Source organism: Thalassophryne amazonica, chromosome 6 (assembly GCF_902500255.1).
Source record: "Thalassophryne amazonica chromosome 6, fThaAma1.1, whole genome shotgun sequence".
NCBI lineage: Eukaryota > Metazoa > Chordata > Actinopteri > Batrachoidiformes > Batrachoididae > Thalassophryne > Thalassophryne amazonica.
In genome coordinates this window covers 31610394-31636793 of record NC_047108.1, presented here as the reverse complement: position 1 = coordinate 31636793, position 26400 = coordinate 31610394, and the positions used below count along the sequence as shown (strand labels likewise).

The 26400-nt window shown below is 44.9% G+C and overlaps 1 protein-coding gene across 4 annotated transcripts in view; it reads left to right on the top strand.

The window, feature by feature from the left end:
* The window catches only part of mmp23ba (matrix metallopeptidase 23ba), an 83356-nt gene that overhangs the window by 7282 nt on the left and 49674 nt on the right, over positions 1-26400 (top strand). For 3 of the 4 annotated variants that reach the window (XM_034171938.1, XM_034171940.1, XM_034171939.1), the window contains exon 2: positions 23535-23671. In XM_034171938.1, coding sequence (XP_034027829.1) covers positions 23535-23671 — 137 coding nt within the window. The remainder of the gene's footprint in view (positions 1-23534; positions 23672-26400) is intronic. The other variant, XM_034171941.1, reaches the window with a different exon arrangement.

The window sequence follows — 26400 nt, the reverse complement described above, 5'->3', positions numbered from 1 at the left end:
TTCACAGGATTGCTAAAAAAGCAGTTTGAACATAATAGTTTTGAGTTTGTAGCATCAACAGCAGATGCTACTATTATTGTGAACACCCCCTTTTCTACTTTTTTTTTTTTTTTTTACTAATGGCCCGATTTCATAGCCTTAAGAGTGTGCATATCATGAATGCTTGGTCTTGTTTGATTTATGAGAATCTACTGAATCTACTGGTACCTTGTTTCCCATGTAAAAATAAGAAATATACTCAAAACCTGGATTAATCTTTTTAGTCACATAGCACTACTATTATTCTGAACACTACTGTATATTAATGTAGGACAGTATAGGACATGTAGTAATTTCTAAACATACAAATCTGATCTGAACATTAATGAATTTCAATCCAAAATAGCTGGAGGCTAAATGCACCTGGTTTAAATTGTTGTGGACCAGCAGTTTGTTAATGAGCACTGGAGGTTAAAAGAGCAGCAACATGACTGTTGCACACTCCTTAATATGTCCACAATGGGGCGAGCGCGCGCCAGCGCGCACACACACACACACACACACACACACACACACACACACACACACACACACACACACACACACACACACACACACACACACACACACACACACACACACACACACACACACACACACAGAGGGAGTGAAAGAAAGAGACTCACCTGACCTGAGGTGTAAAAATTAGAAATATACTCATTTTCAGCTTCATCAAATGTATGTGATGCTATTCAGTTAAAAATGAGCAGAAAGCGACTTTTAATGATGGAAGTGTTAATAACACTATGTAACACAATTTTTGTTCCTGGCTTCTAAGTGTTATATTTCAACTGCTTATGTCTAAAGTCTATGGAAAAATGACTACATTCAGCACAAACTTTGATTTTATTTTTTTTAACGTTCTAGAAAGTTATAAATGTTTTTTTTTTTAAGTTTCTAGATAATTCTGGAAACTTCTAGAAAATTCTGGACAGTTCTAGCGGTTAAAGAATATTCTAGAAGACTACTCAGTAGTACTGAAGGCGAATCGAGAATATTCTTGAAAACAGACAAATTTCAAAATATCATTGTCCTGATCACAGAAGCAAAGTTTCTGTGGAATAACAGCTATTTTCTATTTATTTAAGGCATAACAGGTTAGGAAAACACACTGTGTATCCAGGAACAAAACAAAAACAAAAATTTGTTACATAGTGTAATCTGTCTTCTGGAAACGGCTCATTTGCAAGTTTCATAGCTGCCTGTCATTTAACCCCTTAAGCCCTAGAGCCTATTTCAACAAACTCACATACCCATACATTATGATTTGAAGGTACAAGGTCAAAAATGCAAAAGTTTGGATCAGCTAAAAGACAGGTCCTAGGGGATGTTGTGGATGCAAAAAAATTGAAAGTAAATAATACTTGTTAGGGGTAAATTAGGTTTTTTCCCCAAAAAATGAATTCCAATTTATGTCTTTATTTGCTTGGCGTTTCAGCTGTGGTTAGTTGATATGTGATTGAAGTGGATACTTTTCTAGAGGAGACTTCGCTTGACATTTTGATGTATAATAAGTGTATGTTGGTGTCAGCATTGGTTAGTTATGAGTGTTCAAATGTTCCAAAACAGGGCAAGTCCCCAAATTTGGGGACTCTAGGGTTTAAGAGTTAACTTGTCTTTCTGGGTCTGATGGAAAACTACTGAAGTAAATATTCTTTTTTGTGCATGCCAACCGGCGGTGTTGTAGTCAAGACCATCTAAACCAAGACCAAGTCATAATGAAGACCAAGACCAGTGCGAGCCCCACACTGCACAACCTATTTATAACAAGAGCAAACAGATATTTATGACGTACACCAATCCTGATCCAGATCACCTCCAAAATTTAATGGAGTCTTCCATGGCCTAATATCTATCTGTGGTGAGAATTTCGTCAAAATCCGTGCAGTAGTTTTGACGTAATCCTGCTAACAGTCAGACAGACAGACAGACAGACAAATAAATAAATGCCAGTGATTTCATTGTGTCCTTGGTGGATGTAATGAAAGTGCAAAAGGCAGCACAACTGATAAAAAAAAAATAACACCCACATACAAACAAGCACTTCTTTTCCAAACTTTACCATTCACTGAAAACAATACCATTTTTGTGTAAGCATACTGTTTTGTGGGTAACCCTGGTATTCTCCTAGAAATCATCAAGGACAGAATATATGAAATATTCAGCACTAAAGACGTTACTTTCCATTTTGAGCCAGTAACAAGCCTTGTGCAATTTGATCAATCTAGAAAATAGAATAAGATGTAAATTCCAGTGATATAATGAAGCCTGTGAATTCTTTCAGCAAGTACAAAATAATAATAGAAGTAATACTGTATATAGTAATTATGTGTACAATATTGATGATTAGGAACAATCATCAAGAGTGTGAAGTACAGACAAAAGAGTTCTGTTTTGTAGCTGTTTTTTTGTTGTTTTTTTTCAAATTTCAGAAGAAAGTCTGACTATCTCAACTTTTATATGTTTCCAAGCCAACATATCATACCTTATCCAAAGAGGTCAAACATTCAGTGGCCTGACTGAAAGTACTTCAGTGATATCTCAGTGCTGTGGTCTTGACTAGTCTGGAAATAAAAGGCAGAGTTCTCTATGTAAGTGACCCAGATAAGGGCCCCTTCACACATAACACGAAAGACACAGAAACTGGAAGATAATCCGCGAACCAAACACAAAACGGAGAACCACGAACCATCGACCTGAAAAAACAAAAAAACAGCTGGAACGTGTTGCACCACATCGTGCAGCTGATGTGGAGGAAAATAAAACCCAGCTCTATAGTAAGTACTGTAAGTCCCTTCGGGTGCTCCCTTGTTTTTGCACTCGGGGTCACCAGAGCAAATCCGAGGTGGATCTGCATGTTTAACTGGCACAGGTTTTACGCCAGATACCCTTCCTGACACAGCTCCACATTATATGGAGAAATGTGGCAGGGGTGGGATTTGAACCGGGAACCTTCTGCACCAAAATCAAGCATACTAACCACTTGGGGACCACCCCTGCTCAAAAACCAGGTGTATAATTACTGGGTTGATATAAATAATAAAAAAAGGGGACGGCGATTGTTACAGCGTATTTTTGGTGATACATGACTGAAAGTGACGTATTTGTGGTGCTGTTGGCTTGCCATATTGTCATAGTCCTGTGGCGCATGTGTTCTGACGGTCACATATGTCGGGCCGGACACGCGTGACATTTAGATTGCCTGCTGCGTGATCTGATGGTCCGTTTCACATGGAGCAGCCTGCCAAGGTGCGCTGAGTGTGGCCACTGCAGCCCGGCTGTGTGTGCTCAGACGTGGCTGTGTGGCCCCCATGTGATCATGTCTGTAAATACATATCAGCATGTCATGCAAGTGTGCTCTCCCCATGTGGGGGTGGGGGGTGGGGGGGGACACAAGCACAAGTGCGATACACATGCATGCCACATTTGTTTTGCTTTGCAAAGCCACAAACGTGGGGGCACTTAGGCAAATTTCACTGCCAGCCTGAAAGTGATCATCTGCTCCCTATTTTTGTGCTAACAGCGCAAACGCCACCACATTTTCTGAGTGTCCAGCGAGCGGTGTTGGATGTTCATGTGGGACACCTGGAATTTGGCCGATACCTGCTGCGAGAGGGACTGAATGGGCTCTCTCTGTTTTTCGGCTGCTGGTGTGCGCGAATAATTGTAACAACAGGCGTATGAGGCGTTGGAGGCAGCTCAGATTTTTCACGAATGGCATGCATTTCCTCCTTTGTGCACTAGTCGGCTTCAGTCATGTTAAGTGTGAAGGGGCCCCAAGACTGGGTAAAAATGTGGTCAAGACCAAGAGTTTCAGAAAGTGGTCTTAATTCAGACCATTCTTGAGGTGAAGACTGATCGTGAGGACTGCACCACTATGTTGTGACAGCTAAATGCTGAACATAGAACCACCATGTGTCTGTGCTGTGTTGAAAATGAGACAATATTGAAAAAAACCAAGGAAGACATCAAAGCGTCAAGACAGAAAACTTAAAGCAATATGTCTCAAAAATCGAAAATGCACAACAAAACAAATGAACGAATGGGAGGAAACTGGAGTCAACGTCTGTGACCGAACTGTAAGAAACCGCCTAAAGGAAATGGGATTTACATACAGAAAACCTAAACGAAAGCCATCATTAACACCTAAACAGAAAAAACAAGGTTACAATGGGCTAAGGAAAAGCAATCATGGACTGTGGATGACTGGATGAAAGTCAAATTCAGTGATGAATCTCGAATCTGCATTGGGCAAGGTGATGATGCTGGAACTTTTGTTTGGTGCCGTTCCAATGAGATTTATAAAGGTGACTGCCTGAAGAGAACATATAAATTTCCACAGTCATTGATGATATGGGGCTGCATGTCAGGTAAAGGCACTGGGGAGATGGCTGTCATTACATCATCTGTTGTGTGTTGGGGGGTTTGGCTGGACATTTTGGTGTTCTTTTCTTTTCTTTGCTCTCCAGGTGGTATGCAAACTGGTTTTTGTCTGTGGGGAAGGTGCTGGCAGAAGAGTCCTTCACCCTCATCAGCATGATTTGCAGCACCTGTGGATGATGCTCACGTGCAAACTCAAAGACTTTCAGCTGAAGCAGATAATGAGATGGCGTTCTGCATTTAAGCCATGAGTGATTCAAGCAGAATTGCCGGGAACTCGACCTTGTGACGTTCGTTTGTGAGACGCTGAGGACTGCGCCTGGGTTTGATACATCGTGCCTGTGAAGGAGGACGGGTGAGGGACACATGCTGTCAGCACACATCAGAGGTGATTGATTGTCTGAATAAGTGTTAATAGTAATTTGGTATTTTGTTACGCAGTATATTTGAACATTGATGAAAATTGTGCAGCTCGCTTCTCACGGCCGTGGCGTGCGGACTGATGATCCTCCACCTGTTGTGAGAAGCTGCTCATTTACATAAAGCTTAAATTCAGACCTGAATGTGTTGCTGATAGTGTGTGCCTTTGAAGGATATTAGTTGTAGCTGTTGACTTACCTCACCTCTTCTATCCTTCACAGAGTCAGTTTGTCGTGTCCACCTGGGGGGTGTTTGGCGGTGAACGTGAGTCCAGAAGCGCCGGGCTTCGATCCCTTTGGGCGCTGGAGAGCGCGCCATCCTTCACTCCGCCAGACAAACGCACTTTTATGTTGTACACCGAGTATTGCACAAGAGGGGGATAATAAAATTGTTTTGTTTTTTGGAACCGCTTTCTGGTTATTTAGCGCTGGGTTCAGTCAGACGCAGGTCCGCTCCACAACCCGCGTCGGCACATAACATCATCAATAAATGCACAAGTTTACGTTGATATTTTGGACACTTTTCTTATTCCATCAATTGAAAGGATGTTTGGGGATGATGAAATCATTTTTCAAGATGATAATGCATCTTGCCATAGAGCAAAAACTGTGAAAACATTCCTTGCAAAAAGACACATGGGGTCAATGTCATGGCCTGCAAATAGTCCGGATTTTAATCCAATTGAAAATCTTTGGTGGAAGTTGAAGAAAATCATCCATGACAAGGCTCCAAACTGCAAAGCTGATCTGGCAACAGCAATCAGAGAAAGTTGGAGCCAGATTGATGAAGAGTACTGTTTGTCACTCATTAAGTCCATGCCTCAGAGACTGCAAGCTGTTATAAAAGCCAGAGGTGGTGCAACAAAATACTAGTGATGTGTTGGAGCGTTCTTTTGTTTTTCATGATTCCATAATTTTTTCCTCAGAACTGAGTGATTCCATATTTTTTTCCCTCTGCTTGGTCTAAAAAAGTAACCGTTACTGACTGCCACAATTTTTTTTTCCTGATTTCTTATAGTGTTTCTTAAAGCCAGAAAGTTGCCATTTGAAATGACTTTAGTTTTGTGTCATGTCTGTGATCTGCTTTTTGTCTACAAAATTAAACAACTGAATGAACATCCTCCGAGGCCGGTGATTCCATAATTATTGCCAGGGGTTGTATACAAATGAAATAGATTTGATTTAACCTCTGTGGAAGAGAAAGAAAAAAATGAACTGTGTCTGTTCTCCCTCTGCTGCCTGTGGCTAATTACGAGAAAACACAATGTGTTGCCTTGACATTGGATTAGTGAACATCTTGAAGCAATGACAAAGAGCTGGCCGTCACACCACGACCTTTTAATAAAGCACAGAAGCCATCATCATTTGCATTAACTGTACAGAAACACGTGCACACTTAATTCCAGTGAAGCAAATATGAAGAATATGAATGAAAACTCCATCACAGTTGGCCCGGACAGTATTTGTAAAAACACCACTGTTATATGAACAGCTGCCCCTTGTGTTTCTCAGGTTGCACTTTGGACAAATGTTCCAAAGTTACTGTAGCAAATGGCAGAAAGGGAATCCTTACTCAGGTTGGTGAAGCTTGCTGCCGGTTCATAGTTTGAAATTCAAAGAGTGAATTTAGCTGCCAGTTTGTCTTCACCCAATGGATGACCATGCAAATATCACTTCCATTCTAGACCCCTTGAGCCAGGGCTCTAGAATAGAAATATTACAACCCCAATTCCAATTAAGTTGGGAAGTTCTGTAAAATGTAAATAAAAACAGAATACAATGATTTGCAAATCCTCTTCAACCTATATTCAACTGAATACACCACAAAGACAAGATATTTAATGTTCAAACTGATAAACTTTATTGTTTTTGTGCAAATATTTGCTCATTTTGAAATGGATGCCTGCAACATGTTTCAAAAAGCTGGGACAATGATATGTTTACCACTGTGTTACATCATCTTTGCTTCTAACAACACTCAATAAGTGTTTGGGAACTGAGGACACTAATTGTTGAAGCTTTGTAGGTGGAATTTTTTCCCATTATTGCTTGATGTACGACTTCAGTTGTTCAACAGTCCAGGGTCTCCGTTGTCGTATTTTGTGCTTCATAATGCGTCAGACATTTTCAGTGGGTGACAGTTCTGGACTGCAGTCAGGCCAGTCTAGTACCCGCCCTCTTTTACTACAAAGCCACGCTGTTATAAGATGTGCAGAATGTGGCTTGGCATTGTCTTTCTGAAATAAGCAGGGACGTCCCTGAAAAAGACGTCGCTTGGATGGCAGCATGTGTTGCTCCAAAACCTGGATGTACCTTTCAGCATTGATGATACCATCACAGATGTGTAAGTTGCACATGCCATGGGCACTAACACACCCCCATACCATCACAGATGCTGGCTTTTGAACTTTGCGCTGGTAACAATCTGGATGGTCTTTTTCCTCTTTTGTCCGGAGGACACGACATCCATGATTTCCAAAAACAATTTGAAATGTGGAATCATCAGACCACAGCACACGTTTCCACTTTGCATCTGTCCATTTCAAATGAGCTCGGGCCCAGCGAAGGCGACGGCATTTCTGGATGCTGTTGATGTATGGTTTCGCTTTGCATGGTAGAGTTTTAACTTGAACTTGTAGATGTAGCGACTAACTGTGCTACTAACAATGGTTTTCTTAAGTGCTCCTGAGCCCACATGGTAAGATCCTTTACACAATAATGTCAGTTTTTAATGCAGTGCCGCCTGAGGGATTGAAGGTCACGGGCACTGGTTTTCAGCCTTGCCGCTTATGTGTAGAAAGTTCTCCAGATTCTCTGAATCTTCTGATTATATTATGGACTGTAGATGATGGAATCCCTAAATTCCTTCCAATTGAACGTTGAGAAACATTGTTCTTAAACTGTTGGACAATTATGTCATGCAGTTGTTCACAAAGTGGTGATCCTCGCCTCATCTTTGCTTGTGAATGGCTGAGCCTTTTGGGGATGCTCCTTTTATACCCAATCATGTCACTCACCTGTTTCCATTTATCCTGTTCACCTGTGGGATGTTCCAAACAGGTGTTCTTTGAGAATTCATCAACTTTCCCAGTCTTTTGTTGCCACTGTCCCAGGTTTTTTGAAACGTGTTGCAGGCATCCATTTCAAAATGAGCAAATATTTGCACAAAAACAATAAAGTTTATCAGTTTGAACATTAAATATCTTGTCTTTGTGGTGTATTAAATTGAATATAGGTTGAAGAGGATTTGCAAATCATTGTATTCTGTTTGTATTTACATTTCGCACAACATCCCAACTTCATTGGAATTGGGGTTGTATTTGAGCTACCTTGAGCCAGGAATCCAGGATGGAAAACACATTTGAGCCACCTTCACCCAGCGGTATAGTTGTCAAATATCACTTGAGCCACTCTGAGCCAGATATGTAAGATCAACAACTCATGGATCAAATGATATTTGCCAACTGTCCAGTTTGGGTGAAGGTGGCTCAAGTGATATTTCCATTCTTGACCCATGGCTCAAAGTAGTTCAAGTGATATTTGAATAGCAGGTCATTGGGTGAAGGTAGCTCAAGTGATACTTCCATCCTAGATCTCTAACACAAGGTGGCTCAGGTGACATTTCCATTTTACACCCGTGGCTCAAGGTGGCTCAAGTGATAATAGCATAGTAGGTTATTTGTTGAAGATGGCTCAAGTGAACTGGCAGCTAAGTTCACCTTTTGAATTTGTGGACTGTAAGATGACAGCTGGCTTTACCAACCCTCATTACTCATTTAGAACAACAATTAAAAACACCAAGATGCTTCTCTGTGCCACTGCCTTTAGTCACCTTTTTGTGAATATAGCTTTCTGTCAGGAGAGGATGTCATCAGGTGAAATCCCACCTTCAGCTGATGTTTCGACCCTGAACCACAACATCCTCCATTTAGTGTGTCAGCAACAGGGATGGGTATTGATAAGATTTCATCAAAATTGATACCATTATTGATTCCGCTTATCGATCCAATTCCTTATCGATTCCCTTATCGATACCTCCTGTGAATTTTCTGTGTACTAAAAGTAGGCTTTACAGGTTTTCTATGTCAACATTTTATTGAGTCTTAAAATTAATAAATATGAAATTGGTCACTGCATCCTTGATCTTGAGACATAAATAGAAATAAACAAAATCTGTAGTTTTTTTTGTCAAAAGCATTTCCTTTCAGACATTAATGGCATGAAAGTCTCTCTATATGTCTGAGCTGAACTGAGCTGGCTGCTGGAGTCATGGGTGCAATTTGGTGGGGGATGGGGGACATGTCCCCCCACCTTTTCAACCAGGGGGACAGAATATGGTATGCCCCCCCCCCCCCACCTTCTGACATATACATGTGTACTTGAAACATGCTATGTCAGTCTTATGTGCAAAACCATGTCAGAATAGTATCTTTGTTTCTGCAAGTTTGTATTTTTAGCAGCATTGACTTGTTTACAACACCTGTTTCTTGTTTGTCACATTCAGAATTTTCTGGGACTGCATTTGCCCAGATTTGAAACCAAAAATAGTTGCCTCTAGGGACTAGTGTCTACACACAAGTATCAGTGGACCATATGCTAATTTACTAAATTCTGAAAGTTAGAAAAGGAAATCAGAAAAGCTATCTGGGACCTCAGAAAGCCCATCAGCAATTATAGCTTGATCTCCAAAATCAGTCTATGCAAGCGAAATTATGTTCAGTATGAGTGTTGTCATTAGTGCCACTTTGAAAATTAAATTCATGGTAAGTAATTTATCCTAAACTTATGATCTGTTGTTTTTTCAAACTTATGCAAAAAAAAAATCTTGAGAAAAAAAATACAGTGTGCAATAGTTAATAATTATTAAGAGCCTGTTCTTTCACATTTATGAATACATTTTACCACATTGCAGTTGTTTTCTTCATCACCTATCATTCTTTTTGAGTTCTACACATGTGGTGATACCTTATTTACACCAGGATGTTAATCAAATCAATGCTGGCTATTCTCAGAATAAAATACTTGTATATCCACAGTTTCAAATTGTATAAGTCAAATGGTGTCCACTTCATGGTCTTCTCAAAACATTAAAATTACTGTTCTGGATGCTCAGAATGCATCTGAGCTTATCTAGAAACCATTGGCGTCGGCCCTGCAGGCCTCACACTTTGTCCCCCCCAATTTCTAGTTCTAAATTGCGCCCTTGGCTGGAGTCTGCAGGTCTGCAGTCATACAGTCTTGGGCTGCTGCACGTCAGTGCAGGACGTCTCATTTTGGGAGGAAAAAACATTTTGATCGATTGCAATTTTTTGGTTGTATTACAGTGTTTGGAAAGATGTGTCATTTGGTTTAAACAATGATTCGCTTTGAAGTTATTCATTCCGAGCAGACTCTATCTTTCTAACTTGACTCAGGAGAGAGTGGAGCAGCGTTTGGAGCAAAAGAACGGAGGATGATTCTCGTTTCATTCTCCCAACAAGACAGGAGTCCCAGTTAGTCACTTTAATCTGCACAAAAGTGACTCACGATTGTCATATTTTAATGGGTTTGAGAGGGGATAAGAAGCAGAGTTGCTGCTTCTGAAGAGGATTGAAGCAAAGAACCAATGAAGCAGCAGATCGGAGCACCGCTTCATTGGTTCAAGGTTCAAAGCAGAGCCGCACTGCAGAAATGGTTGATTACAGACCCGCTGCAGAGTCTGTAATCAGTGTAGAGAAATGATCATTTTCTCGACAAACACCCTCAAAAACAATGGTCACTCTGAAGGACCGATAAGAGACTCGTTAAGCAAAAACTATTGATGTCGGTGGTTCGAATCATTCCTTAACGATACCCGAAAAGAATCGATTCTTCATACCCGGCCCTAGTCAGCAATGATGGCTCATATACTCCTGGCTTCCAACTCAACTCCTCCTGCTTGTTCCAGAGCCAGCAAGAAGGTCTCTCTGCTGAACTCCCCAGCTTGTGAGCCACGGACTTCCTCCCTCCCTTGTATTCCCAGAGCTTCCACACAAACTGGGCTGGTAAACCCCTGTAGTCAACTTGCCACCCTTTATCCCTGCATTCTTGGAGTAGGTCAAGGTAATTAAGGTTCTTCATCTCTGAGGCCTCTTAACATGCAGCATCCACAGGGCCATCACTTCAATCAGGATGATCTTCTTCTCCTCCTTAGAACATGTGAGGATATCAGGCCTCAGGGAATTTTGGACAACCTGGGGGAAGTGGAGCTTTCTTCCCAGGTCCGCCATTATCGCCCCTTCTCTGATAAACTGAATAGATGGTGTTGTGTGGGCCGCCAGAAGAGGAGGTACTGCTGGCCCACCACCAGAGGGCGCCCTGTCTGGAGTGCGGGCTCCAGGCACCAGAGGGCGCAGCCGCCTCACAGGAGCAGCCAGGGTGACAGCTGTCACGCATCACTTGCAACAGCTGTTACCAATCATCCGATCAGCAGGGGTACATCAGCAGGACCGTCTCCACCTCTTTGCCGAGATATCGTTCTACCTGGATGGTAACGTACTCAGCTAACTGTGTGACAGTAACTTTTTGTGACTTTGTGCGTTGTATAACAGACTCCTTTTCCAACGAGAGGTGGAGGTAGTTTTCCTGCTGTGCGGATTGCTGGGTGCAAACGCGCCCTCATTTAATTGTTTCTTTGTTCCTCGCCAGCAGTACCAGGTCCGACACGCGGAGGCAGTGGCCTCCTGGGAATTCGGGACTTGGCGGCTCCAGTATTCCCGGGGTCTGGTGGCGGAGGAAATCGTGTGGTTCCGGTTCTGCTTTGGACGGACGTCTCCTATCTTCGAGCCTGCCCACACGACACCTTTTGTGATTTGGCTTTTTGTCCATTATTGTAATCTGTTGTATTTGTTGTGCCCATTCACAACAGTAAAGTGTTGTTATTTGACTTCCTCCATTGTCCGTTCATTTGCGCCCCCTGTTGTGGGTCCGTGTTCCTACACTTTCCCAACAGGATAGCTCGGCCAACGTCATGGACCCCGAGGGGCGACAACCGGCTGTTGAACGGCCAATGGAAGAGCAGGGCGCACAGGCGTCTGCAGGAGGAATGGTCGGTGAGTTGCAGCGAATCCTCACCACTTTTACGGCTCAGCTGGATCTGATGACCGAGCAGAACGTCCTCAACTGCAGGGTGGAGGCTCTCGCCGCGCTGCGGCTCTCCCTCATGTCGATCCTTTGCACAACAGTGACGTTCCACAGGTCGTTCAACGACCCCTCCCACCTTCCCCTGAAGCATACATAAGCCCTCCAGAGCCGTACGGGGGTTGTGTGGAGACATGCGCGGACTTTCTTATGCAGTGCTCGCTCGTCTTTGCACAACGTCCCGTCATGTACGCGACTGATGCTAGTAAGATAGCTTATGTGATTAATCTGCTTCGCGGCAAGGCACGCACTTGGGCTACAGCGCTCTGGGAGCAAAATTCACGGCTCCTTCTGACATATGATGGGTTTGTGAGGGAGTTCAGAACAGTGTTCGATCACCCAAATAGAGGAGAGACCGCTTCAGCCGTGCTGCTGTCAATGAGACAGGGGTGCCGGAGCGCAGTTGCTTATGCAGTCGACTTCCGCATCGCGGCTGCGAGGTCCGGCTGGAATAACACTGCCCTCCGTGCCGCCTTCGTAAACGGACTGTCGTTGGTCCTGAAGGGGCTCCTGGTGGCCAAGGACGAACCGCGGGATTTAGACGGGCTTATCGATCTCGTTATACGATTAGACAATCGGTTAGAAGAACGCCGCCGGGAACGAGACGAAGGGCGTGGCCGGGCACGCGCCGTCCCTCTCCCTTCCGGTTCCGACCGAGTTCCGCCCTCCCCATGCTCCACGGCCTCTACGCTCCGTGTGGTGACAGCTCCCCCTGCTGACGAAGCTATGGACACGAGCAGGGCCACATTTAGGGCACCAGATAGACAGAGGAGGCTGGCCCGCGGAGCGTGCTTTGTTTGTGGCTCAATAGAGCATCAAGTGAGGGACTGCCCCGAGTGGTTAAACACCAAACGCCCGCCCCTAGACACTGGGTTAGGGGTGGGCCAAAACATTCACGTGGGACATACCCATATCGCCACACGACTCCCAGTGACAATCCTTTATGAGGATTTAACCCTGAAGGCCCCAGCATTGGTGGACATGGGCTCTGAAGGGAATCTGTTAGACAGCAGATGGGCCAGGGAGATAGGGCTCCCTCTGGTGGCGCTTACCTCGCCTGTGCAGGTGCGGGCACTAGATGGCTCCCTACTCCCTCCAATCACACATAAGACACCACCAGTAACTCTGGTGGTGTCAGGAAATCACCGAGAGGAGATCGAGTTTTTTGTGACTCCTACCACCTCCCGTGTGATTCTAGGGTTCCCCTGGATGTTAAAACACAATCCCCGGATCGATTGGCCGTCCGGGGTAGTGGTTCAGTGGAGCGAGACCTGCCATCGGGTATGTTAGGTTCCTCGGTTCCTCCCGGTTCCCAGGCTAAGGAGGAGGTCAGAGTCCCGCCCAATCTAGGGATGGTGCCGGTGGAGTACCATGACCTTGTGGATGTGTTCAGTAAGGATCTGGCACTCACCCTTCCCCCCCACCGTCCGTACGATTGTGCCATTGATTTGGTTCCAGGCGTTGAGTTCCCGTCCAGCAGGCTGTACAACCTCTCACGACCTGAGCGCGAATCAATGGAGACCTACATCTGGGACTCTTTAGCCGCCGGGTTGATCCGGAATTCCACCTCCCCGATGGGTGCAGGTTTCTTTTTTGTGGGTAAAAAAGACGGCGGACTTCGTCCATGCATTGATTATAGGGGACTGAACGAAATCACGGTTCGTAATCGATACCCGTTGCCCTTGTTGGATTCAGTGTTCACGCCCCTGCATGGAGCCCAAATATTCACGAAGCTAGATCTTAGAAATGCGTATCACCTGGTTCGGATCCAGAAGGGAGACGAGTGGAAGACGGCATTTAACACCCCCTTAGGTCACTTTGAGTACCTGGTCATGCCGTTCGGCCTCACAAACGCCCCCGCGACGTTCCAAGCATTGGTTAATGATGTCTTGCGGGATTTCCTGCACCGATTCATCTTCGTATATCTAGACGATATACTCATCTTTTCTCCGGATCCTGAGACTCATGTCCGGCATGTACGTCAGGTCCTGCAGCGGTTGTTGGAGAACTGGCTGTTTGTGAAGGGCGAGAAGTGTGAGTTTCACCGCACATCTTTGTCCTTCCTGGGGTTTATCATCTCCCCCAACTCCGTCGCTCCTGATCCGGCCAAGGTTGCGGCGGTGAGAGACTGGCCCCAACCCACTAGCCTTAGGAAGCTGCAACAGTTCCTCGGCTTTGCAAATTTCTACAGGAGGTTCATTAAGGGCTACAGTCAGGTAGTTAGCCCCCTGACAGCCCTGACCTCACCAAAAGTCCCCTTCACCTGGTCGGATCGTTGCGATGTCGTGTTCAAGGAGTTGAAACGGCGCTTCTCGTCTGCACCCGTTCTGGTGCAGCCCGATCCTAGTCGCCAGTTAGTGGTTGAAGTGGACGCCTCAGACTCAGGGATAGGAGCTGTGCTTTCCCAGAGCGGGAAGACCGATAAGGTCCTTCACCCGTGTGCCTATTTTTCCCGCAGGTTGACCCCGGCCGAACGGAACTATGACGTCGGCAATCGAGAACTCCTTGCGGTGAAAGAGGCTCTTGAAGAGTGGAGACATCTGTTGGAGGGAACGTCCGTGCCATTCACGGTTTTCACTGACCACCGGAACCTGGAGTATATCAGGACCGCCAAGCGGCTGAACCCCAGGCAAGCCCGCTGGTCACTGTTCTTCGGCCGTTTTGACTTCCGGATCACCTACCGTCCCAGAGATCGGATGCCTTGTCCCGGGTACATGAAGATGAAGTCAAAGCGGAGTTGTCGGATCCACCGGAACCCATCATCCCGGAGTCCACTATCGTGGCAACCCTCACCTGGGACGTAGAGAGAACCGTCCGGGAGGCCCTGGCACGAAGCCCGGACCCCGGAACTGGGCCGAAGAACAAACTATACGTCCCACCAGAAGCTAGGGCTGCAGTCCTGGACTTCTGTCACGGCTCCAAGCTCTCCTGTCATCCAGGGGTGCGAAGAACCGTGGCAGTTGTCCGGCAGCGCTTCTGGTGGGTGTCCCTAGAGGCCGACGTCCGGGACTATATCCAGGCCTGCACCACCTGCGCCAGGGGCAAGGCTGACCATCGCTGGGCATCAGGACTACTCCAGCCGCTGCCTGTGCCTCATCGCCCCTGGTCCCACATCGGCCTGGATTTTGTCACGGGCCTCCCGCCGTCCCAGGGTAACACCACCATCCTCACGATAGTGGACCGATTCTCCAAGGCGGCCCACTTCGTGGCCCTCCCGAAGCTCCCAACAGCCCAGGAGACAGAGGACCTCCTGGTCCGCCACGTCGTCCGGCTGCATGGGATTCCAACAGACATCGTCTCCAATTGTGGTCCCCAGTTCTCCTCGCAAGTCTGGAGGAGCTTCTGCCGGGAACTGGGGGCCACGGTGAGTCTCTCGTCCGGGTACCACCCTCAGACCAACGGGCAAGCAGAATGGGTAAACCAGGAGGTGGAACAGGCCTTGCGCTGCGTGACTGCCGCGCACCCGGCGGCCTGGAGTACCCATTTGGCCTGGATCGAGTATGCCCATAACAGCCAGGTGTCTTCAGCCACCGGCCTCTCCCCTTTTGAGGTGTGTCTGGGGTATCAGCCCCTGTTGTTTCCGGTGGTTGAGGGAGAGGTCGGTGTGCCCTCGGTCCAGGCCCACCTACGGAAGTGCCGTCGGGTGTGGCGTGCCGCCCGTTCTGCTTTGCTAAAGGCCCGGACGAGGGCAAAAGCCCATGCAGACCGTCGGCGGACCCCGGCCCCTGCGTATCGGCCAGGGCAGGAGGTGTGGTTATCCACAAAGGACATTCCCCTCAGAGTGGACTCTCCCAAGCTACAGGACCGTTACATCGGCCCTTTCAAGATCCTTCAGGTCATCAGTCCAGCCGCAGTGAGGCTTCAGCTTCCGACCTCACTGCGGATCCATCCTGTGTTTCATGTGTCCCGAATCAAACCACATCACACCTCACCCCTCTGTACCCCGGGTCCGGCGCCGCCTCCTGCCCGGATCATCGATGGCGAGCCGGCTTGGACTGTACACCGGCTCTTGGATGTCCGGAGGATGGGCCGGGGCTTCCAGTATTTGGTGGACTGGGAGGGGTACGGTCCCGAAGAACACTCCTGGGTGAAGAGGAGCTTCATCCTGGACCCGGCCCTCCTGGCCGATTTCTACCGCCGCCACCCGGACAAGCCTGGTCGAGTTGAGGGGGGGGGTCCTGTTGTGTGGGCCGCCAGAAGAGGAGGTACTGCTGGCCCACCACCAGAGGGCGCCCTGTCTGGAGTGCGGGCTCCAGGCACCAGAGGGCGCAGCCGCCTCACAGGAGCAGCCAGGGTGACAGCTGTCACGCATCACCTGCAACAGCTGTTACCAATCATCCGATCAGCAGGGGTACATCAGCAGGACGACGTCTCCACCTCTTTGCCGAGATATCGTTCTACTTGGATGGTAACGTACTCAGCTAACTGTGTGACAGTAACTTTTTGTGACTTTGTGCGTTGTATAACAGACTCCTTTTCCAACGAGAGGTGGAGGTAGTTTTCCTGCCGTGCGGATTGCTGGGTGCAAACGCGCCCTCATTTAATTGTTTCTTTGTTCCTCGCCAGCAGTACCAGGTCCGACACGCGGAGGCAGTGGCCACCTGGGAATTCGGGACTTGGCGGCTCCAGTATTCCCGGGGTCTGGTGGCGGAGGAAATCGTGTGGTTCCGGTTCTGCTTTGGACGGACGTCTCCTATCTTCGAGCCTGCCCACACGACACCTTTTGTGATTTGGCTTGTTGTCCATTATTGTAATCTGTTGTATTTGTTGTGCCCATTCACAACAGTAAAGTGTTGTTATTTGACTTCCTCCATTGTCCGTTCATTTGCGCCCCCTGTTGTGGGTCCGTGTTCCTACACTTTCCCAACAGATGGAACTGGTTTCCCGTGTGTTTTCAGTCTCTCCTGCTCCAAGATGTCAGCCAGTGCTCTGATGACCTCATTGTGACACCATCTGTCGCTCCTCTGGCTAAGTGCAACCTTGCATCCAGCCATTATTTGTGCCGTTTTGCCTCTCTAGCCCCATAATTTGCACAGGGGGGTCCTCTTTCAATCCTCATCTGTGCAGATTTATTGGTGCTGGAAGAGTGTCATACACTAATCAGAGCAGGAAAGAAATGCGGAAGGGCTCTAGCCTCCAAAGACAGGCCCACGTGATCTTAAATTAGATTAGGGAAATTGAGGTTCCAGCAGGTTTGTATAGCAGCAAACAGGGTAAGAAGCACACAGAGTATCAAAAGTAGGCAGGTCTCACTTCATCCAGGGTCCTTGTGAATCTAGGGCCACGGCGCTGATCCTTCGTCTATCTTCCTCCAAGTGCTGAACATCCGCTTAACCAGGTCCCTCTTCTGCTGTGTGTCTGCTTTTCCCCATTGATGGAAGTGAGTGTTTCTGAGTCTGTGTCTCCCTGTGCAGGGGGTTCCTCATGTTGTGCTTTAACATTAACATGCTTTCTACTTGTGTCACTGCTTAATCCACCACCCACTTACATCCTGATCTTGTAATGACATCTGCTGATCTGATCTTCTCATCACAGGCGTCTCTGAACATCATGAAGGCCGTGGCACTTTGCCACCTTGAACTCTTGAACCACTGACGAAACGGGTAGCTGTATCTATACAGACTTGAGGTACAGCCCTACTGACGAGAAGCTGGGTGGTACTCTGAGTCACTGCTGCTTCCACTGATGTTACTGGTACTTCATAAATTATCAGTAGGCACATCAGTCTTAGCAGCAGACTGCACTGATAGAGCCTGGCGTTGAACTTTCCTAGTACACCCAAAACCTTGGTCTTTCCTAACTAGTCGTCTACCTGCTTCCATCTCAAATGCATGACTTCTGTCCATCACAGAGATGTCAAACAACTTCCACAGACATCTTATTGGGTGTTCTTCAGTTGATAGTATAAACTCCCCTTGGACCTGGATCTGGAACTTATTGGTCACTTTCCCCATTTCTGATTATCATCCTTCTTGACTTTGGTGGTTTGAACTTCATTCTTGCCCATGCTGCCATATCATCAAGCGCCTTCAGGATCCATCTTGCCTGTACATGAGATGCTGTTGTTATAGTTAGGTCATCCATAACTGCTCTTAGTGGAGGTTGGCAGATACCTGACTCCACCATCGGCCCTCTGGATTCCTTCCCTGCTGTTGTAATAATCAGAATTGCCCCATTACAAACAAGATGTTAGAGATTCCCTTCTCCAGCACTTACCACTGAGGTGTAAAATGAGCAGTCTTAAATCGTAGCTTGAACCTTTCAAAGGACCTTGTGATCAGACCCCCGATGTGGTCGCGGATATGGCAGTGCTCCATGACTGCATTAAGACATTCAAGACATACAGGTAAATATTGTATTTTGTCTGTGTCAAAGTCCATGCATATCATTATTGCTAGTTGCAATAAAAGAGTAAATATTTTTTTCCAGTGTTAATGTAAGGAAACTTATTTTATTTGGAATTATAAAACAATCAAATTTGCCCAGGAATTCACAAACTTTTTGCATACAACTATGATCTTTTGGGGTTTCATGACAAGTTGGTTTGTGCTTTAAGTAAAAGAGAGGGGAAAATTCACAAATAAGAACAAAAAAGAAGCCATTGCATGTTTAAAACCAGCATTTTAGCCTTCACCTTTACTGAAACTAATGATTAAAATCATCGTCGTGTCTGAACAGTGTTTGGAAAAAAATCGAGGTTTGAAAAACCTTACAGACTCCCTTCAGGCTGGTCTGGGCTTTGTCTTCACATGTTTTGGCGCCATGGTTGCTTTAAGGTTTAGTCTATCCAGCTAGTTTCAGCTGCCGTGGTTTATCTTTATTTGTCATTTTAGATTTAGGGTGAAGTTAACAAACACAACACAAAGACTCACCCTGGTCGTACAACATTGAAGGCCTTGGAAACAACATCTCCACATAATATGTGGTCTTTAAATAAGAGTGATGGCCAGCAGCGAGCACGGCAGCACTTCAGTACGCTGCTGATAAAATGAAGCGTGTGTTTGGGACGAGAGGCTGGAACAGGAACCAGAACACAGGCAGAAGAACACCAAGTGAAGTGGATGGATTTCATTGTTACGCTCCATCCTCAGTGTGTTTCCCTCAAAAGAAAACCCACGAGCCAGCTGCAAATCTTCCAGGAATAGAAGCAAAACCTGCATGTTAAAGAGATGTCAAAATTATTTTCAAGTGGTGTTTCTCTTGCAGCAAAATGAGTTTTATTCTCTGTGGTGTGACTGCATCTAAGCAGCTGTGATCACGCCCCAAATCTGATACCACGTGCTGCCACATCGCTGCATGATGAAATGTCACGTTCATCCTCTTCATTTGGACACGTATCTGAAACCACTTTATACATTTTTTTAAACACAGCACAGAAGTTGGCACAAATAGTAAAAGTGGACAGAAATCTGTCTGTGCATCTGTTTTCTTTTTAGAAACTATTAGAGACTTAATGAAAAATTTTCTCCTTATCTATATACTTGTATTAAAAGCCAAGTGGCCTCTGTGTACATGTATGCATGCGTGCGTGTGTATACCTTCAAACATGGAGAAACTGGGGAGAGCTGACATTTGCCGTTTGGTATGCTTATATAGCATGGACGGCAATGCAAACTGATTTTTAGGGGGGACCATTCGGTCGGCGACACCAGCAAAACGGAACATTGATATGACTTATATTTTTTGAGAAATTACAGATATAAGCTTGGGACTCTGACAAGGGTGGTCACATTTCCTCCACTCTCCCTTATCTCTGTTCTCTGCCTTTAACCTTCAAGTCCCTACTTCACCAGACTGTGAATTCCTCAAATTATATTGGATTCTGGATCTATTGGACTACTATTGGATTAACCATGGAATTGATCAGCTGGTCTCTGAATGCTATTGAACCACGGCCCCTCACTTGTCCGTCATGATTAACGAGGTTGGCAAGGCAGTGCATTCTCAGACTGCGATGACTCCTGAACTCAGACGCAAATTGGATGACATCTTGGAGCAGAAGTGTGCCTTGCAGTTGAAGTTGAAGATTTCGGAGACCGGTGAATATTCTTAATTCATAATTGGGAATATTCTTAATTCATAATTGGGAATATTCTTAATTCATAATTGGGATTTGACTGTGCAAGTGGAACTGTTAAAAAGTGATTTCACTGCTGTAACCATAACATTATAGGCTTATCAAGCCTGAAGGTCAAATTGCCTGACTGTTTTCCTCCAGAGGGATTTGTTTCAGCCTGGGGAACATTGGCTGTTTCTTATCTCATCTCACAAAGACAATAAACTCCTTTTCACAGGACTGAAGCATGTTCCATCCCCCCCAACCCCTCCTTCCCCCATCAACACCCACCCTTTCCGGCGCCGCTAACATCACTCCTTCTCCCTTCGGCGGGGGCGGTGCAGTTTTAGCTGCAAGCCCACGCCCCCCCCCCAAGCTGATGGCGGCGCATCTCAGGGTTGGTGCGTGGCCTTCACCCACTTGCCTCCATTCGGATAACAGACTTCTTCAAACCTAGTGCACATAAACAATGTCAAATGTGTATGTGCTGTTTTTAATTCTGATGTGTGCCATTATTACGGTAAACAAGCAATAATTGTGGACTGAGGATAATTGGCTGTCTGAGGTAACTGGAGTGTAACCATAATTTCTCCACTGTGAGATCAATAAAGTATATCTAATATTACGTAACAACAGTGAACAGTGAACGTTGATAATTACATTCAGGAGTCACACGCCATTCCAAATCATAGAAACTTTGCATAATTTATTACCACTCGTGAAAAATGTCAGCTACCTATTTTATAAACACTACCCAATGTCACTGACCGTGGATCCCCACTGTAATTATTATTATTGTTAAAACAGACAAGAACGGCGACAGTTTATGGCTTCAAAGACCACTGTAAATCAAAATTTTCTGGGGGGGGTCCATGTTTTGTTTATTATGCATTAAAATTTGTCTAATTTTCATGGTTAAATCGTCTCTCTTTTTTAATTCATTTTCACAGTGAGTGTGTATCTCTGTAGTAACATAAGGCATGCGGCATTAGTGGAACTTTGTATTCTGCATCTGATACTTGCAGAGCTTTTGTATTAACACCTGAATTAGGGTGCCACTCAACATTATGGGCAAAAATATTTTCAACTGTTTCCTTGTCCCACCCTCTATTTTTTTTTTTTTTTTCCTTTTATGAAGCATATTAACTGCTACAAGTTTCATTCAGATATATGGATATTTACTGGTAGCTCAATGAACTGAAGTGTTTCCTACATCACGTAATATAATTGGGGCTCATTTGACCAGCCTGGCTATGAAAGTGGACTAGATGCAGAGTTCAAAACGTCAGCTGTCAGTCCAGTAAAGGGTGATTTCAGTCGCTTCATTCAGCATCAACTAACAGTTTCATACCACCACTTCTGACCAAGGTCCCCAGACACTTAAACTCTTCCACTTTGGGCAATAACTCTCCTCTGACACAAAGAGGACACCTGAATGTTGGGTTCCCCACAGAGGACCACGGTCTCAGATTCGAAGGTACTGATTCTCATCTCAGTCGTTTTGCACTCGGCTTCAAACCTGCTCAGTGCGACATCGGCGCAAACAGAACCACATCCAAAAAAGCAGCTCTGTGGTCTCCAAACTGGACACCGGTACCTGACTGTGCTTTGAAATTCTGTCCATGAAGATCACGAACAGAATTGGCCACGCGATGTTGCAGAGACGTGTCAACCAAGACAGTCCCACAACATCCAGAGACTTAAGGTACTCCGGACGGATTTTATCCACCCCAGGAGCCTTGCCACCGAGGAGCTTTCTGACCACCTTGGTGACTTCGGCCTGGGTGATGGATGAGTCCGCCTCTGAGTCCCCAGTCTCTGCTTCCTCTTTGGAAGACGTGACGATGGGATTGACCGGGCCACCAGGTCACCCGCCCTCGACCGCCACCCAGTCCTCTCTGCACCTGACCCCCATGGCCCCCTCTTCAGGCGGTGAACCCACAGGAGGGTGGGCCCACGTTGCTCTTTTGGGCTGGGCCCGGCCAGGCCCCGTACGCTAAGGCCTGACCACCAGGTGCTCGCGTGCGAGCCCCAACCCCAGGCCTGGCTCCAGCGTGGGGCCCTGGCTCCGCCGTGCCAGGCGACGTCTCAGTCCTTGATATTATACTGGTCATGGGAGCTTCTGAACTGCCCTTTGTCTGACCCGTCCCCTAGGACCTGTTTGCCATGGGAGACCCTACCAGGGGCACGACGCCCCTGACATCATAGCTCCTAGGATCATCCAGGTACGCCAACTCCTCCACCACGATAAGGTGGCAGTTCGAGGGGGAGTCAGTGCGGTTCCTTCACAAAAAAAGTAAATTGTGACATTAATCTCAGAGTATTTCTGAGATTTTTATTACAAATTTATGACTTTTTATTTCAGATGTTTTAGTGTTTCTCTCATAAATTCCTGGATTTTTTTTTCCTGGCAAATTTACCGCTTTAATGTCAGTGAATATTCTGTTTTTGGTCATAAATTTACAACTTTAATCTTGGTGCATGTGTGTGCGTGTGTGTGATCAGAATATTGACTCCTCTCCCCAGCTTCATTCTTTTAACCTACTAATACATTATTGTACAAACGTAGTTAAGCCTCCACAAACAAATTTATGGAGGATGATCAGTGCTTCTAAAGCATTGAATAAATATTCCAATAACACTTTCTCTGACTATATAACTTCCACAGATGCTAAATGTAGTACATTTTTTGAGACATTAAATTATAATAATAATAGTAATGCACCTTTCTGGAAGAGCATTTGCAGAAAGTATCTCGTGAAATGATGGTTTAAAAAGCAGCCTTATGGACGTGCATCCGTTGTGTGGTCCTGGGTTGTACAGCTGCAGCTGATGCAGGGTCCACAGGAGACGCAGCAAAAGCAGAGCGACAGCAGCCAGACTTCATGTTGTTTGATTTATTTTCATTCAGTATGTCTCTGGGCAGCGCGTCCTCTCTCTGAGGCTGCACACAGCTCAGGCTTTGCTCTCCTTCTCTCTCTGACCCAGTTTTGTTCTGAATCACCGCATTTCTTATGTTTGCTGAGTGAGTAAAATAAAAACAGATGCTATATATGTATATTAATAATAATCAGGGTGATCTCTATTATTTGCGTTTTAGTTGTAATTATTTCCAACGACGTAGAGTCGGTCGTAGAGAAATCACTTCATCGCTGTGACATAAATCGAGATGCCACATAAAAATAAAGAAGTGGGAAGAAAGAGCTGCACATAAATTATCATGTGACGTCTGGTATGCACGTACACCAAAGCACCGGACAAAAACAAATGCCCATAAGCTCCAAAAGATGGCGCTACTCTGTGTCACAGGCGTATTTGGTGTGCATTGACCACACAATGTCACAGCCGAAAGAAAAAACCTCAAGAAAAAAAATTCTCTTTATTGTACTTATTACTGTTTCTATGCATTTTTAGGATGGGATGTGTTCAAAGCTTTTCTAATGTTTTGCGAGTTGTTAATTCTGGGTTTTTGTTTGTCCAAGGAAGAAGCTTACACCACCACCCTGATCATCGGGATCCGCAAAGACGCCCGCTCACAAATGCTTCACCTCTCCAGGAACAAGCGCTACACCCTGACCCCCGAGCAGCTCAAGTGGGACAAGCTGAAGTTAACCTACAAGTATTCTTTTCCAACTCTTAAAACACCTTGACACTTGCAGGAATTTGATCCGCGCACTGGCATGCAATCTTGTGTGCCTCGTCTTAAACGGTTGTAAACTGTGTGTTAACTGTGCGAGGCTGAACATTTTGAAATGTTCGAAATTTCTGGCACATAAATTTCGTGCCACTTGCATGAACTAGTTGTGAACGTTGCACAACCTATTCGCAAACATTGCATGTCAATGCATGTCATTGTGGACAGCGCCTCACACAGCGCCTCGCACAGTTTACAACAGTTTACGATGCGTTCGGTCATTGGCTCGCAAGGTTACTTGCCAGAGCACAGATCAAATTGGTGCAAGTGTCAAGGTGGTTTTTCACGTGTATCATCTAATGGCACGTAGTGGCACGATGAATTGCGCGCCAGAGCAGGGATCAAATTGGTGTAAGTGTCAAGATAGCTTTACTTTGGTTAACCTGACGGTCCATCTGAAATTTTAAAGAAGTACAGTTTAAAATTAACCGCACAGCTCCATTGTCTTGCTAACATACATGAATAACACCCAGTTACAGTTCAACCCATTGTTTGTTTGTTTGTTTACAATATAAAGTCCAAATATTTTAGTTGAATAAGTCTATTGAATAATGTATGACCACACACCAAATTCAACATACTCATCTGCAGTAAGTCACTTCTCTTTCAAACTGGTGCAGGGCTTCACTTGGTAATGCTCAGTGATGACTCATATTAGTTCGTATTAATTTTAGATTTTATTCTATACATTTATTTAAATATTTGTATGTAGTACCTTTACACTCTTTATCCAGTATAGAATGACAATGAAGGCTTAAATGAATTGAATTATCATCTTAGAATCTAGGTTTGAACTTTCACCTTTGAACTAATCAAGGAAAAGTGAGACAAAGAGGGTGGGTTTGTAATAGTCAAAGGAAGGATTGATGATGTTTTGGTCACAATTACTAATATTTACGTCCCTCCAGAGAGTGATCAAAAATTTCTCTAATCTTTATTTGATATAATAACTTCAGAAAATGAAGGAATTTTAGTTTGTGCTGGAGACTGGAATACAGTGCTAAATCACACCTTGGACACAACATGTTCAAAAAGACATAAATCTCCAAGATCAAAAAACCTCAACATGTTCATCAAAGAGACGGGACTGTATGGTATCTGGACTATCGGGACTTACATGTTCAAGAAAACATTGAACTCATTACTCAGCCACTCAACGTACACTTCAAAACAAATTACTTACTAATGATAGACATCAGGTGAGGGAATGCATAGTGTGTGATTATAGTGAAGATTTAAGTGACATATCGATTGTTTCTGAAGAAGATGAGGAAGTTTCTGATGAAAGGAAGCCACGGTAAAAATAATGACGGCTCCAAATCGTGTATGTTCCAGCTGAACGCGACAGAAAGAGGATGAAGTGCAGCTGACAGCAGCAGTGTTAAGGAGGACGATATAAGCTGCTGAATGGTTTGTTCACTCACCACTTTCTTATAAATGATCATTTATTCCTGGCACAGTGTGTTTGTGTATGAAAAAGAATATTTGAGCAGCACAGTGTGCTTAAATTCAGGAGTTTGTTCTAAAATCACTGAAAATAAAGTTTCTGTACATTCTGTATATATTTAATCATTTATAAGTCAGATTCTTGTGATTGCTAATTCTTCACTTTTTATTCAAAGCAAATGATTGCAAATCTTTATCTGAAAAGCTGTAGACCCACATGGGATGAGGGAAAAAGATTTCTAAATAAAAAAAAATCATCATAAATTAATCATAAATTGTATCACGTCTAATCTACTTTGAATGAACAGACGTCTGAACAAAAAACAGGCTGTTCAGTTTACATGCATATGTATATATGAAAAACACAAAAATGTCAATGTTCTGGTTTCTTCAGGTGCTCATGTGAACACAGTCAGCTGATGCCACTCGTGATCGAGTCTTGCTGTTGCATGGAAATTTCTGCAGTCTTGGCAGAGATGCAACGTGGTGGCGAAAATCCTCAGTGTGTCACACAGCTGGCGAGTTTCTCGATTGTGTGTTTGGATGCAGATGTCCTCAGAGTAGCACACTATGCCTACATGATGCTCCACAGTATGAGTCAGCACATGAAATAGTTAGAAAGTTTCATTTACATGGTTTATAGAAAAAAGTAAAAAATATTCAAATACAAAAAGAGTGAACTGTTGTTTTGAACATAAATCCATGCTATATTTTGTTGCAGAAAGTATCGTCATATCGCATATTGGCAGTTTGTGCGGTTGTGCTGGGGACACTTGGGAAGGCACAGAAGGGTGCCACTACCAGCTTGTGTTGTATTCAAAATAAGGAGTACTTTTCCATCACCATCATCCGACTACACTGGCTTCCAGTTTCCTCCTCTGGAGTGAGGGGTCGGGCTCATCGGTGGTACCTGGTCCGCTTGGCAGCATCAGCCTCAGCTTTGTCCGTTCACGTTGGCTGCTCAGTGGAGGAGAATCATTGGTGGGGATTTCTGGTCGGTTTGGTGTTTTGCAGATCTGAAGAACCTCTTTTGCTAAGTCACTCACATAGACTGAATAAAATGTTTTTTAACAAATTGTAAAACACTTCTCATTTGAATGAAACAATGTGAAACTTTTTATTCATTTTATCATGCTATATAAAAATATACAAATAACAGTCTGTTTTGTTTTGTTTTTTTATTTTCCACATATCACATGTTGGATCTG